Source organism: Erpetoichthys calabaricus, chromosome 3 (assembly GCF_900747795.2).
Source record: "Erpetoichthys calabaricus chromosome 3, fErpCal1.3, whole genome shotgun sequence".
Taxonomy (NCBI): domain Eukaryota; kingdom Metazoa; phylum Chordata; class Cladistia; order Polypteriformes; family Polypteridae; genus Erpetoichthys; species Erpetoichthys calabaricus.
In genome coordinates, this window is record NC_041396.2 from 211,224,667 (window position 1) to 211,239,684 (window position 15,018).

The 15,018-nt window shown below is 37.8% G+C and overlaps 1 protein-coding gene across 2 annotated transcripts in view; it reads right to left on the reverse strand.

The window, feature by feature from the left end:
• Positions 1-870: 870 nt before the first annotated feature.
• acp1 (acid phosphatase 1) overlaps positions 871-15,018 on the reverse strand; it is a 42,578-nt gene continuing 28,430 nt past the window's right edge. For both annotated transcript variants that reach the window (XM_028797755.2, XM_028797754.2), the window contains exon 6: positions 871-1,382. In XM_028797755.2, coding sequence (XP_028653588.1) covers positions 1,305-1,382 — 78 coding nt within the window. In that variant the 3' untranslated portion in view covers positions 871-1,304. The remainder of the gene's footprint in view (positions 1,383-15,018) is intronic.

A 15,018-nucleotide genomic window follows, 5' to 3' on the forward strand; every position in this document is an offset into this window, starting at 1 on the left:
CTCGTCTTCTTACTGTGAGGCAGTAGCTCTACCAATGTGCCACCCAGAACTACATAAAGTAATAACATAAAATTTCATTCCATAGTGTGACCCAGAGAAATTCATAATTAATTTGTTTAATCTTTAGCCCTTCAGAAATCATACTATTGCAATCTCTTATATTTAGATATAAACGATGATCTCGGAAGTCCCTTAACATATTAAATCCATAAATAAGAATATTAACAAAAGAACACTAAAATAAAAATCAGACTGCTGAAACACATGAGGCTAAGGAAATACAGCATAAGCACATCCACATTTTCATAAAGTTTTTTTAGTTCAGAATGTTGCACCTTTAAATTTTATTATTACGGAATGTGCAAAATACTTTATTTCATGTCATACTTTACAGGTTTTACAGTGTGAGTCCTTACTTGACCTCTTGAAATCTGCTATTTCTTCTCAGAACTTCACTTCAATAGGCTGTCAAGTATTCCAGCTTTTTTTTTTTATTTATTAAGGAAATGTGAACAAGTCATCAGGGTGTTAGGAAGATGAAATGCACCCTTATTATACAAAAAAAGCTGAATGACTGACAGCCTGCTTGCCTTTATGCAATCTTTAAGATGTCAGCAAATTCAAAGTCTATTCAAAGTTTAATATTAAAAAGATGAATATCAAATATACTGGTATATTGTGACAAGAAATAAAAATGCTTTAAGTCTGATTTGAGTCTACATTTTCCTAAATCAGGGAACAGAAATACTCCTCCTTTTCAGACGAGTCACAAAATACAAAAAATTACATAAATTAGCCAAGCCTCACTGCTTTAAATTGCAGAAACAATGCAAATTTGTAAAGAGTACATTAATAATATAGTTTGTCAAGTAGATTTAATATCTCCAATTTTATTCTCTTTTGCTCTGCTTCAACAATAATTTACATAGATATGTAATCCTACATTATGACAAGGATAAAAATGGTGTGCATGTTTATTGTGCATAAATATTTAAAGAAAACTATCCTTGTTAAATCACTGAATCAAATATAGTATGTTACATTAATATTTTGAATAACTGTAAGGTTTTAAATTGGAGTTATCTAGTTGCTGAAATTAATAAGTAATTAACTGCATAAATAATTTTAAAAGTACTTTATTTCAGTTGTCAAAAATGACATTGAATTCCACTAAAGATCCATCAAATATCTATGCAAGTACTAACTTTAGACTGATGTGCAATTATTTTTATACAACCAGGATATTAATTTACTATATCATTGACATTAATGTTGCTTGTAATCTTTAATAATTTTGAGAACTATCAAGAACACCTATCCAAAAATGCTTTGCAACATCTGAAACATTGCTGATAAACAGTTTCAAAATCCTCTTCATTTCCCTAAAGAAGAAGAAGGGAAAAAAAAAAAAAGGAAGATTACCACAAACACGAAACTCCATCAGAACTGTGCATACTTGAAAAGTATGCGTACATCGTTTAGGCAGGTGTCAACTGAAATAAGTCATGTTGCAAAACTGGTAACAGTAAAGCATCAAAATAATTCAGCAAAATAATGATAATATTTTTCAATGCTAACCATACATATGATAACAACATGCCTTCAGTTTTTAATTAATATGTGAAACCACTGAACACTAAAATCAGTCCAAGTGAAAACATTAACAACTGTGGAAGGAAATCAAAATCCACCCACCCACTACAACAATATACTGTACAGTAATCCCTCGCTGTATCGCGCTTCGCCTTTAAAGGCTTCACTCTATTGCGGATTTTATATGTAAGCATATTTAAATATATATCGCGGATTTTTTGCTGGTTCGCGGATTTCTGCGGACAATGGGTCTTTTAATTTCTTGTACATGCTTCCTCAGTTGGTTTGCCCAGTTGATTTCATACAAGGGACGCTATTGGCAGCTGGCTGAGAAGCTACCCAACTTACTTTTCTCTCTCTCTTGCGCTGACTTTCTCTGATCCTGACGTAGGGGGATTGAGCAGGGAGGCTGTTCGCACACCTAGACGATACGGACGCTCGTCTAAAAATGCTGAAAGATTATCTTCACGTTGCTACCTTCTGTGCAGCTGCTTTGTGAAGCGATATGCTGCACGGTGCTTCGCATACTTAAAAGCACGAAGGGCACGTATTGATTTTCGATTGTTTGTTTTTCTCTGTCTCTCTCTATCTATCTCTCTCTCTCTCTCTCTGCTCCTGACGGAGGGGGTGTGAACTGCCGCCTTCAACAGCTTTGTGCCGGTGCTTCGCATACTTAAAAGCCAAACAGCCCTATTGATTTGTTTGCTTTTCTCTATCTCTCTGACATTATCTGCTCCTGACGCTCAATCCTTTGAAGAGGAAGATATGTTTGCATTCTTTTAATTGTGAGACAGAACTGTCATCTCTGTCTTGTCATGGAGCACAGTTTAAACTTTTGAAAAAGAGACAAATGTTTGTTTGCAGTGTTTGAATAACGTTCCTGTCTCTCTACAAACCTCCTGTGTTTCTGCGCAAATCTGTGACCCAAGCATGACAATATAAAAAATAACCATATAAACATATGGTTTCTACTTCACGGATTTTCTTATTTCGCGGGTGGCTCTGGAACGCAACCCCCGCGATGGAGGAGGGATTACTGTATAGTATAAAGAAAAAATTCAAAACACAGTACATATCGGCTCTACTTACACAAAGATATTTATTCAATATACCATTATGCTTGAACTGAAACCTGCTGTTATGCATGTCTTTCCACTAATCTAGAGAAGACTTTAGTGGGACCTTAAAACTTTGTAAACATTCAGAACCAGAGTACTAACTTTTCTTCTTGCATGTATTCTTGCATTTTTTTTAGCTCCTTGCAAGATGGAACTCTGTTACTGTGTAGTTTGTGAGACTTACCAGGAATATTTACTGGGTTTACACTGGATACACACACATACACAGATATCACACTCAGACAAAGTCTTGAATTTTGGAAGTTGCCAGTCACCCCAAAGTATTCATACATGTAGAGATTCTAGCCAGACAAAGTCTCTAGTGGTGCCAGTTCCTCAAAGGATTCTCTACATAGGAACTTACTATCGCCAAGACTACCAATGATGCATGTATCATCGTGACAGATATAAAAGTGCCAAACTATAAACTAACACTACAATTCCTAATTTTATGGTGATCATCCATTTTCCAGTTATAAATCATTTAAAGCAGGTTCTGTGGCAACTGTAGTTATTTCCCATTCCCAAGTCATATACTAATTGAAAAAGAAACTGTATGAAACAGATGCATAAATTACTGGTACAATACAGAAAGAATATACAAGAAAGGATACTTGCAATGCCTGTAGTCCTTAAAATTCAGTTTACTTGGGTTCATTTGCACAAAATAATTAACATTTAATAGAAATAGTCCTAAGTTCAAAAATGGAAGATTTTCCACTCCAGGACAGGAGTGGACAACTACTTTTCATAACTAGCATGGACTAATAGACTCATTTGCAGTTTGTAAATGGGATAAACATACAGTTTTCTGACCATTTAGAAATGGTTCAACTGTGTAGGCAAACTTAAAGACTGAAACAAGATACAGTTGGGTTCATAAATATTTGGACAGAGACAATTGTTTTCTAATTTTGGTTCTGTACATTACCACAATGAACTTTAAATGAAACGACTCAGAAGCAGTTGAAGTGCAGACTTTCAGCTTTAATTCAGTCGGGTGAACAAAATGATTGCATAAAAATGTGAGGCACCTAAAGCATTTTTTTTAACACAATCCCTTCATTTCAGGGGCTCAAAAGTAATTGGACAATTAACTCAGAGGCTATTTCATGGGCAGGTGTGGGCAAGTCTGTCATTATATCATTATCAATTAAGCATATAAAAGGCCTGGATTTGATTTGAGGTGTGGTGCTTGCATGTGGAAGATTTTGCTGTGAACAGACAACATGCGGTCAAAGGAGCTCTCCATGCAGGTGAAAGAAACCATCCCTAAGTTGCAAAAACAGAAAAAACCCATCCGAGAAATTGCTACAATATTACGAGTGGCAAAATCTACAGTTTGGTACATCCTGAGAAAGAAAGCAAGCACTGGTGAACTCTGCAATGCAAAAAGACCTGGACGTCCACAGAAGACAACAGTGGTGGATGATCGCAGAATCATTTCCATGGTGAAGAGAAACCCCTTCACAACAGCCAACCAAGTGAACAACACTCTCCAGGGGGTAGGCGTATCGATATCCAAGTCTACCATAAAGAGAAGACTGCATGAAAGTAAATACAAAAGGTGCACTGCAAGGTGCAAGCCACTCATAAGCCTCAAGAATAGAAAGGCTAGATTGGACTTTGCTAAAGAACATCTAAAAAAGCCCAGCACAGTTCTGGAAAAACATTCTTTGGACAGATGAAAACCAAGATCAACCTCTACCAGAATGATGGCAATAAAAAGTATGGAAAAGGCGTGGAACAGCTCATTATCCAAAGCATACCACATCATCTGTAAAACACGGTGGAGGCAGTGTGATGGCTTGGGCGTGCATGGCTGCCAGTGGCACTGGGACACTAGTATTTATTGATGATATGACACAGAAAAGAAGCCGCCGAATGAATTCTGAAGTGTTCAGAATTCTGCTCAATACTGCTGTCTGCTCAAATCCAGCTTAAATGCAGTCAAATTGATTGGGCAGCGTTTCACGATACAGATGGACAATGACCCAAAACATACAGCCAAAGCAACCTAGGAGTTTATTAAAGCAAAGACGTGGAAAATTCTTGAATGGCCAAGTCAGTCACCTGATCTTAACCCAATTGAACATGCATGTCACTTGTTGAAGACTAAACTTCAGACAGAAAGGCCCATGAACAAACAGCAACTGAAAGCCGCTGCAGTAAAGGCCTGGCAGAGCATTAAAAAGGAGGAAACCAAGCATCTGTTGATGTCCATGAGTTCAAGACTTCAGGCTGTCATTGCCAGCAACGGGTTTTCAACCAAGTATTAGAAAGGAACATTTTATTTCCAGTTATTTAATTTGTCCAATTACTTTTGAGCCCCTGAAATGAAGGGTTTGTGTTAAAAAAATGCTTTAGTTGCCTCACATTTTTATGCAATCGTTTTGTTCACCCCACTGAATTAAAGCTGAAAGTCTGCACTTCAACTGCATCTGAGTTGTTTCATTTAAAATTCATTGTGGAAATGTACAGAACCAAAATTAGAAAAAAGTTGTCTCTGTCCAGATATTTATGGACCTAACTGTATATAAGCTTTAACCAGAACTATTCTTTTTTATATCATTTTTTCTCTATTTTTGTGTTTTACTGTTTTACTTTGAAATTAGTGAAAATGAAGATATTTTTCTGTGGAATCATTTCAATGCGTCAAGGTATTGCCAGAATCCCACGAAGCAAACTAAAGCTGCACAACTTGGGTAATTCTGGGTAAATGTGGCTACAATACCAGTGATGCACTGGAGACAAGTATTAGGACAGGGGTCTCCAACTCAAGTCCTGGAGAGCTACTGTGGCTGCAAGTTTTCCTTCTAACTCTTTTCTTAATTAGTGACCAGCTTTTGCTGCTAATTAACTAATTCCCTTTATTTTAATTGACTTTTCTTGAGACTCAGACTGCTGAATTGATTCTTTTTTCCTTAAACAGCACCTAAACATAAATTTAATGTTAAGTGAGCCAACAGATGACCAACTAAGTTGGGGCCTCAAACTCCAACCTTCAATCAGTTTCTTAACTTGAAGCCAATTCTCGTTGCTAATTAACCCTGTTATTTAATTCCATGGTGCTCATTCTGCCATGGCAGACACTTCCAAAACAGTTGATTTTCTTTATTATGAGCGCTGTCAAAATGTTTTGTGGACCTGAGCAGATCAGCATTACTGAAGCCTTCACCTTTCTTTATTTTCAGTTATTATGCGATAGACACAGGTTGTTGTTTATTTCTTGGTTCATTTTGTGTCTTAATATTGTTTGGTTGCTAATTAAGGAAAAAAGAAATAATTAAGGGGCCTGAGTCTTAAGTTGTGCATCAATTAAAATTAGGGCAAAGAGTTAATTAGCAGCAAAATCTGGTCACTAATTAAGAAAAGGGTTAGAATGAAAACCTGCAGCCACAGTAGCAATGTATTTTACTGATATTTACAAAATAAAATACTCTGTTTATGTTTAATTTGAGCACATACAATAGGGTTATTTTGTTTTCACTGTGTTACAGTAAATGCAATTTGTAAGCACTGTTACATTAAAAATCAGGTACTATGCCACACTAGAGACTCACTCTAACTGTACTTCACAGGAGAAATTGAAGGCTGATCTTTACTTAACGTAGAATACTCCAAGAGTATAATCTGATGGAATATACAGTGGGGCAAAAAAGTATTTAGTCAGCCACCAATTGTGCAAGCTCTCCCGCTTAAAAAGATGAGAGAGGCCTGTAATTTTCATCATAGGTATACCTCAACTATGAGAGACAAAATGAGAAAAAAAAAATCCAGAAAATCACATTGTCTGATTTTTGAAGAATTTATTTGCAAATTATGGTGGAAAAACAAGTATTTGGTCAATAACAAAAGTTCATCTCAATACTTTGTTATATACCCCTTTGTTGGCAATGACAGAGGTCAAACGTTTTCTGTAAGTCTTCACAAGGTTTTCACACACTGTTGCTGGTATTTTGGCCCATTCCTCATGCAGATCTCCTCTAGAGCAGTGATGTTTTGGGGCTGTCGCGGGGCAACACAGACTTTCAACTCCCTCCAAAGATTTTCTATGGGGTTGAGATCTGGACACTGGCTAGGCCACTCCAGGACCTTGAAATGCTTCTTACGAAGCCACTCCTTCGTTACCCGGGCAGTGTGTTTGGGATCATTGTCATGCTGAAAGACCCAGCCACTTTTCATCTTCAATGCCCTTGCTGATGGAAGGAGGTTTTCACTCAAAATCTGACGATACATGGCCCCATTCATTCTTTCCTTTACACGGATTAGTCGTCCTGGTCCCTTTGCAGAAAAACAGCCCCAAAGCATGATGTTTCCACCCCCATGCTTTACAGTAGGTGTGGTGTTCTTTGGATGCAACTCGGCATTCTTTCTCCTCCAAACACGACGAGTAGAGTTTTTACCAAAAAGGTCTATTTTGGTTTCATCTGACCATATGACATTCTCCCAATCCTCTTCTGGATCATCCAAATGCTCTCTAGCAAACTTCAGACGGGCCTGCACATGTACTGGCTTAAGCAGGGGCACTGCAGGATTTGAGTCCCTGGTGGCGTAGTGTGTTACTGATGGTAGCCTTTGTTACTTTGTTCCCAGCTCTCTGCAGGTCATTCACTAGGTCCCCTCGCGTGGTTCTGGTAGTTTTGCTCACCGTTCTTGTGATAATTTTGACCCCACGGCGTGAGATCTTGCGTGGAGCTCCAGATCGAGGGAGATTATCACTGGTCTTGTATGTCTTCCACTTTCTAATAATTGCTCCCACAGTTGATTTCTTCACACCAAGCTGCTTACCTATTGCAGATTCAGTGTTCCCAGCCTGGTGCAGGTCTACAATTTTGTTTCTGGTGTCCTTTGACAGCTCTTTGGTCTTGGCCATAGTGGAGTTTGGAGTGTGACTGTTTGAGGTTGTGGACAGGTGTTTTTTATATTGATAACAAGTTCAAACAGGTGCCATTAATACAGGTAACGAGTGGAGGACAGAGGAGCCTCTTACAGAAGAAGTTACAGGTCTGTGAAAGCCAGAAATCTTGCTTGTTTGTAGGTGACCAAATACTTATTTTCCACCATAATTTGCAAATAAATTCTTTAAAATAAGACAATGTGATTTTCTGGATTTGTTTTTCTCATTTTGTTTCTCATAGTTGAGGCATACCTATGATGAAAATTACAGGCCTCTCTCATCTTTTTAAGTGGGAGAACTTGCACAATTGGTGGCTGACTAAATACTTTTTTGCCCAACTGTATATAACATTGAATTTCTGTCTGCCTGGTTTGTCATGGCACATTTATAATAAAACATTAAACATGCCAGCATATTTTTGAAAGGATGGTTCCTGTGTGAACAAAATTTGTTGTATTTCACCATAACATTTGTTAATTTTGTTGCCTGGATTTGTCCAGACTGGCTGAAGGTCATCTTCTTGTGAAGTACAAATTTGGCCTCAGGTGGAAAAAAGCTCCAGGGGCTTCATGCATAATGTCATGCTTAGAATTCGCACTATAACATGATGTAAGCACAAAAGCGGAAATGTACTTGCGCACAAAAATATCCAGATGCAGGAATGTATGCGTTCACCAACTTCCACGTTCTTCTGCTACATAAATCCTGATCAGCGTGAAAAGTAACGCACGTGCACGCGCCTTCTGTCCCGCCCCAACTCCTCCCAGAATTATGCCTCTTTGAATATGTAAATCAATATAAATAGCCCTTAAGCTCAGCCTTCTGTGAAAAGATAATGGGAAAAGCACAGGGGAAAATAGAAGAATTCCAAGTGGAGGCAAAGAAAAACTTACTATTTGTTGGTTTAAACAGTGGTATAATCAACAAAAGGAAGCTGATCGAGTGACAGAGTGTCGGAGAAACTCGAAAGCTTAAGTTCACAAAGTCGCACAGTGCCCGAAATAAAAAAGAAGTTGTCACATATCAAAGTCGCCGTGAAAAGGCGAGTTGTAGTCCACCGTCTGAGTGTCATATGAAAGCTTATTAAGGTACAGACAAAAAAAATAGGCACACAGTGGGGGAAAAAAGCACGAAATGTCAACTTTAATCTCGAAATTTCCACTTTCATCAGTTTATTTTGCCATTAACACTAGAATTACCAGAGCCTACGAAAAAACTCGTATATCCGGCCCACCTTAAATCGCTTCTTAAAACCTTTCTCACCTCTCCGCCAGCGTCTTTTGTCATCTAAATGTACTGATAAAGACAAGCTGCCAGCAGTCGGCTATTCCATCCCCCCAACGACTTAGAACGTAAACGAGCTTTTCCCAGCTCTTGCCTTGATTGATTACCTGGGAGTGAAGTGGAGTTTTAGAGTAGAAATAATAAGATTGTTATTTGGAACACACGCATTTCATATGTGTTGCATTTCTACAGTAATCTGTGTAAACACATTGTTAAAACAGAAACGTGTTATATATTCTAGTAGCAATTGACAAAATGTAGGCATAAACTATATAATGTATGAAGCCTGAAGTCCAAATATCAGAGAAACACTTTCACAAAAGGTACAAAAAAAAGCCACCGCCAAAAAAACCCGCCTTAGTGTGAGACATTGACATAACTTAACTATCACTTCTTCCGTGGTGTAACAGTATCAGTCGCTGACTGGGAATCAGAAGCTCATGAGTTCGATCCTGCACAACTCCCATTTGAGAAGTGTTCTTATTTTCACTATTTTAGAATAAAAAGATACATTTGATTTCAGTCTGTAACAGCTGGTGTAATTTACGATATTTGTAAAGGTTAGCTTTATTTTTTTTTAAATTCACTTTTCATTGTCTCAGTCGCGTTCAGGATCCATCCCTACCGCCCCCCCACCTGACACTGCTGTTTTTACATAAAGACGCGCTATAGTTCTGCAGTGTATCACGATACATACGACCGCGTGTTTTTTTCTCCCAGTATTGCCAGTCCCCACGTGTTGCTGTATGCTGTTTCTTTTGTACTCCAGGACATGCAGAGGAAAGCATAGTAAAGAGCAGTAACTTCAGTGCTATATGCAATCATCAGACACTCCCCATCTGACACTGCTAAAGCTCTGCAGTGTACTTGTGACTGCATTGTCGTACCAATGCTTGCGAACTGAAGTGTCTGCATGCACTTTTCGTGGCATTATACGTGTATTTTTGAGCATGCCCATGTAGCTCAAACACAGGAACATATGTTGATGTAAAAGTATAACAAAACAAGTGCACTTTTATTCAAGACTATAACCGAAGAAAAAAGAAAGCAAGTTACAGTAGGTGGAATGCTAAGAACTGCTGATTTCCATTCTGTGCTATATAACTGTTAACATTTGAATCTGATGTTGCATATAGCGCTGTCTGATTTAGTGTGCGCAAGAACATGCAGGTGGCCAGTTGCTGAGTGCTACAACGCACATTTTAAAAAAAGAAAGAGACAAATATATGTGACGTTTTGAAGAAATCATTTTATGACGCGAATAGTACCAATCAGAAAACATCGTCGAAGTAATGCAATATTATTTGAAAACGAACAGTGTCAGGTTGGGTGTGAAGTTATACCGGCGCTGTTTGAGTCAGATCAGAAGCTGAATAAGCTGAAAAAGCTCCTGTTCTGACTCTAAGTAAAAAAGCATGAATTAATCAACAGAAATAACCGCGATTGACATTTTAAAGTTAACGATTTACAGTGCATACCAATTTATAAATTCAATGTCCGTTTGAGGAAAAAAAAACCACTTTCTTCAAAGCTGGGAATCGAACTCGCGTCTCTGTGGCACAGTAAGGCAGTGGTGCTCCAAGTCAGCAAACCGTCCTTATAACTTATTTTTTTCAAGATCCATAACACACAGACAGACAGAGCACTGCATAATACAGAGACAGACAGGCAGAGATATACAAACAAACAGGGAAGGCACATGTACTGAAAGAAAAAAAAAATCAACATGCGTGTTGTTTCTGCAGCACTGAATAAGCTCCCCCAATCTGACTCTCTAAGTAACAGCACAAGTACAGACACAAATCAAGTGCATGTGTGTACTGTATAATATTAACAAAAAGAGCAGCTTACTACTGAAAAACGGCAAATATAGGAGTGAGTGGGGATCGAACCAGGACTCTTGATTACACTTGGTTTGCGTCTGTACTTGCGCTGTTACTTAGAGAGCCAGATCGGGGGAGGGGGTGATGTTAGAGCGGGTGCGCTTATTCAGTGCTTTTTCTTTCAGTACGTGTGCCTTCCCTGTTTGTTTGTATATCTCTGCCTGTCTGTCTCTGTATTACGCAGTGCTCTGTCTGTCTGTGTGTTATGGATCTTGAAAAAAAATAAGTTATAAGGACAGTTGTTCATGTTAATTGCAGTCTCAATTGTTAAAAAATATTTTAAAAGGAGCATCCCACATGAAAATATAACGATCTCATTAACTGACAGTGCATACCAATTTACAAATTTTATGTCCGTTTGAGGTTAAAAACAAAAAAAAGAAGTAACACTTTATCCCAGCGGGGAATTGAACTCATGTTTGTGAGGCAAAGAAAAGCTACTCGGTTTGAGAAGCAAATCTTAGCGCGCTACGCCACGGAAACTGTTATATGGTGCGTGCAGCTTTTGTAGAAGTGTTTATTTGATCTTAGGAACTCGGGCTTTACACATTCTACATTTTGTAACATTTATTACTAAAATATGAAAAAGTTTCTGTTTTAGCAATGTGTTTACACAGATTACTGTAGAAACGGAACACGCATGAAATGCAAGTATTCCAAATAGCGATCTATTATTTCTATTCTAAAACTCCAGCAGTTCAGTCACTCCCAGGTAATCAAACAAGCCATGAGCTGGGAAAACTTAGTGAACGTTCTGCGATGGTGGGGGATGGAATAGCCGGCTGCTCGCTGCTCCCCATAATCGGCACATTTAGAAGACAAAAGAGAGGTGAGAACGGTTTTAAGGTGGGCCGGATCTACGAGTTTTTTCGTAGACTCTGGTAATTCTAGTGTTAAAGTAGAACATCATAAACTTCATCTTAAAATCATTTAACTTACTAGTTTCTCAAATCCCATCGTAACTAAAGTAGCATGTTAAATGCTTTGTTCTGTATTTGATCTTCTATGTGCTCTGTGTGTGTGAATCACTACCTGCTTCTTAAATGGGCTTTCTCTTTCTCCGACAGGAAACAGAATCCATTACATTCGTGATATTACAGCTCTCTGAATAATTAAAATAATGAGATGTATACAGGATATCTTTTTCATGATGATAGGAATGAAAGCATATTATTAAACATGGGAACACGGTGACGCAGTGCTTGTTCATGTTTCACGCAAGATGCTTGCTGCGCCATGTGCGACCTTCAATGAAATAATTTATTGCAGCAGTACTGTTCTCTCAAACATACTAACCTCCAGTTCTTGTCCTTACTTTTCTTTCTCCAAATACCCAATCGCCACACAATTAGCTCTGTAATAGACGTTAAGTCATCTGTAAGCTTAGAACAAAGATTCTTCAGAACGTTTAAGGAACATTGAAATATCTTCGTAGTATGTGTTTAATTATTCTGTCTACCTATCCTACCAATGTCGCGCCAGCCCAGCAAGAATAAAGCACGAGGTATAGAATAATCCGTGAACTAGCCAGCGCTGCGGCACCGTGTCCTCACGTTTGATTATTAACAATATAGATTATTTAAATGAAGTTAAAGTTTTATCTGTATAATATAATCAACATATTTTGCTGCATTTCAACTTAAAAATGATACTGTCATCATATGTAAATACGCACTTTATAAAGTGGTGCAGGTTGTGCAATAACTGTTGTGCAAGTTTACAGTGAGGTAATTGTACTTATAAGTACAAACAGTTCTACAAGGAGCACTTGATGGACTGACTGAATGCGTTTAAAGTTCTTGGGATGAAACTGTTTCTGAACCGCGAGGTCCATACAGGAAAGGCTCTGAAGTGTTTCGCCATGGCTGAGGTAGTGTGTGCTTGATGCTGTATCCCGATAATTCTCTTTCCGATCAGCTGCTGCTGTGATTCCAAACTCAGATACAGTGATATAAATACTCCGAGTGGTGCAGTGAGAGTAATATGGAAAAAGATGATCCGCTGTGGCAACCCTTAACGGGAGCAGCTGAAAGAAGAAAAAGAAGGTGCAGTGAGAGTAACAACGCTAAAGCAGTTATGGTATTTGGAATACTCTGGCTATTTCCTGGACCATTATATTGTTACAGGTTAATTACAATCAGATGCATTACACTAATAAGCAATATGCAGTTTGTTTCAGTGTATTTATAAAGCCGCGTCAGGAATGTGGATCTAAGAAAGAAAGGGTAACCACACAGGAACAGTAGCACTGCTTTGACGCTGGGTGCCGCCAGTCTGCAAAACCGAGCAGAGAACTTGCGTACGGCAGGGTATGAGCTACCATGGAAATATGCGGGGCTTTATGCTAAGTTAAGGTTTTATACATCACGAATTGAGCGTGGAAACGTTTACACCAAGGTTATTATAGTTTTGCCTTTTTATATTAGTTTTTATTTCTATATTTTTTCTGACCTTACTTGGAAATTCAGTTTAGTTTTAGTTTTCCTTCATCATGTATTTTTAGTTTCAGTTTAGTTTTTATTTCACAAAAATATTTCTACTTTTTATATATATTAGTTTCAGTTTTAGTATTTGTAATTATGGCATGGAGCGCCTACAGAGTTAGTTTTGTGTCACAATCAGACAGAACTGTACACAGATTTGGATAGGAGTTTAAGGTTAGTGGAAGCTTACTACACTACCTGGTTTACTATCTGGTTTTATTTTTGTTTGATAAAAAACAAGCATAATCAAAACTAGACACTGAATATGAACAATTTTACACAATTTTATAATTTTTAAAATATTTTCTCATGAAAATCCCAGGGGCTTAGGAAGAACAGGGCTCTTAGACTTGAATCAGTGTGCAGACCCCACCTAGCTGTATTGAGGGAAACAAAGAACAACAAGCATGTAGTGTCAAGGTTAGGGACAGTGAGTCTTGAATAGACCACCATAAAGGACAGTAAACCCATAATGAGCAGAGCAAGAAGCAGGTAATAGGAGTATGGACAGGCATAAAACAACAGAGACAGCGTTTGAGATTAAGAACAACATATACATTATCTAAACCTGTTTATCCAGAGTAGGACTGCAGGAAATCTGGAGCAAACCGCAGCAGGTTTGGATGCAAGGCAGGAAAAATCCCTGGTATGCAATATGTATGATAAGGCTGATGTTAAAAACAAAAAGAATATGATATTTCAACTATCTATTTTGAGAGAGAGAAAAACATTGATAAAAGGGAGACAAATATTTTAAAATATAATTCTGCTAATGGATTACTTTCACAATATCAGGTATTTTGAGTTGTGAATATGAACTAAAAAAGATAAATTAATAAATATGGAATAAATACAAAAACCCATTAGTATGTTTAGTTCTTCATCACTTGTCAGACGTTCTACTTTTGTTTGTATCACTTTGTTGTTAAATGATGTTTTTAAAGCAAAAGTGATTGGTCAGCAACAATATGCTGATCTTGTATGATGACTTTGTCAGTCTCTCGATCAGTGCCGTTTTATTTTCAAAAAACCGGGAGTGCTCTCCCCTCGACTTTCTTGTATACTCAGATATGAGGATGGATATTTGAGGAGTAAACCGCAAGACAATGATTATATTTTGATATTATATACATTAAGGAACCATGGAAAAAGGTGAGGTGGAATGGGAGGTTTGCAGACATGATCATATAGCCGCAAAATATGCAAGATATGCATCAAGTCAGTACGTATTAAAATCATTATAAAATGTTTCAAAATTTTGTTAAATCCATACCTTTGATGGATTCAAGCTGCTCTGATGGCAATAAGGAGGGGCTCTACTAGTACTTGGTAGGTACACTTACATTTCATTGATCAGATCTAGTCTTCATGGCTTACATTCCTGAGAAATAGTGGCATGATCTGAACCTCACTTTCAGCTGTAACACAATCATGGCTAGCTCCTATGTTTTTTTTAGTTCCTGGGCTAGATTTACAAAATTATTTTATGTGGAGCCAACTAATATACCGACAACAGAACCCCACATACTTGTCTAAAATCGGAGATTGCACAGCAGTCCAGACTTAACTCATATGAAGAAGTACTCTGACAGTGTTATTTGGTATGCATCTGACTAGAAGTTGCTGTGGAAAAGCTGCCTCCACATTCTACATGTTGCTAAAGATATGCCTGTTACCTTTTATTATAAGCCAAAGAAGCATTGTAAGTACTCTACTGTATGTGACCATCAAACATTTTTCCTGTTGTTGCCACAAGT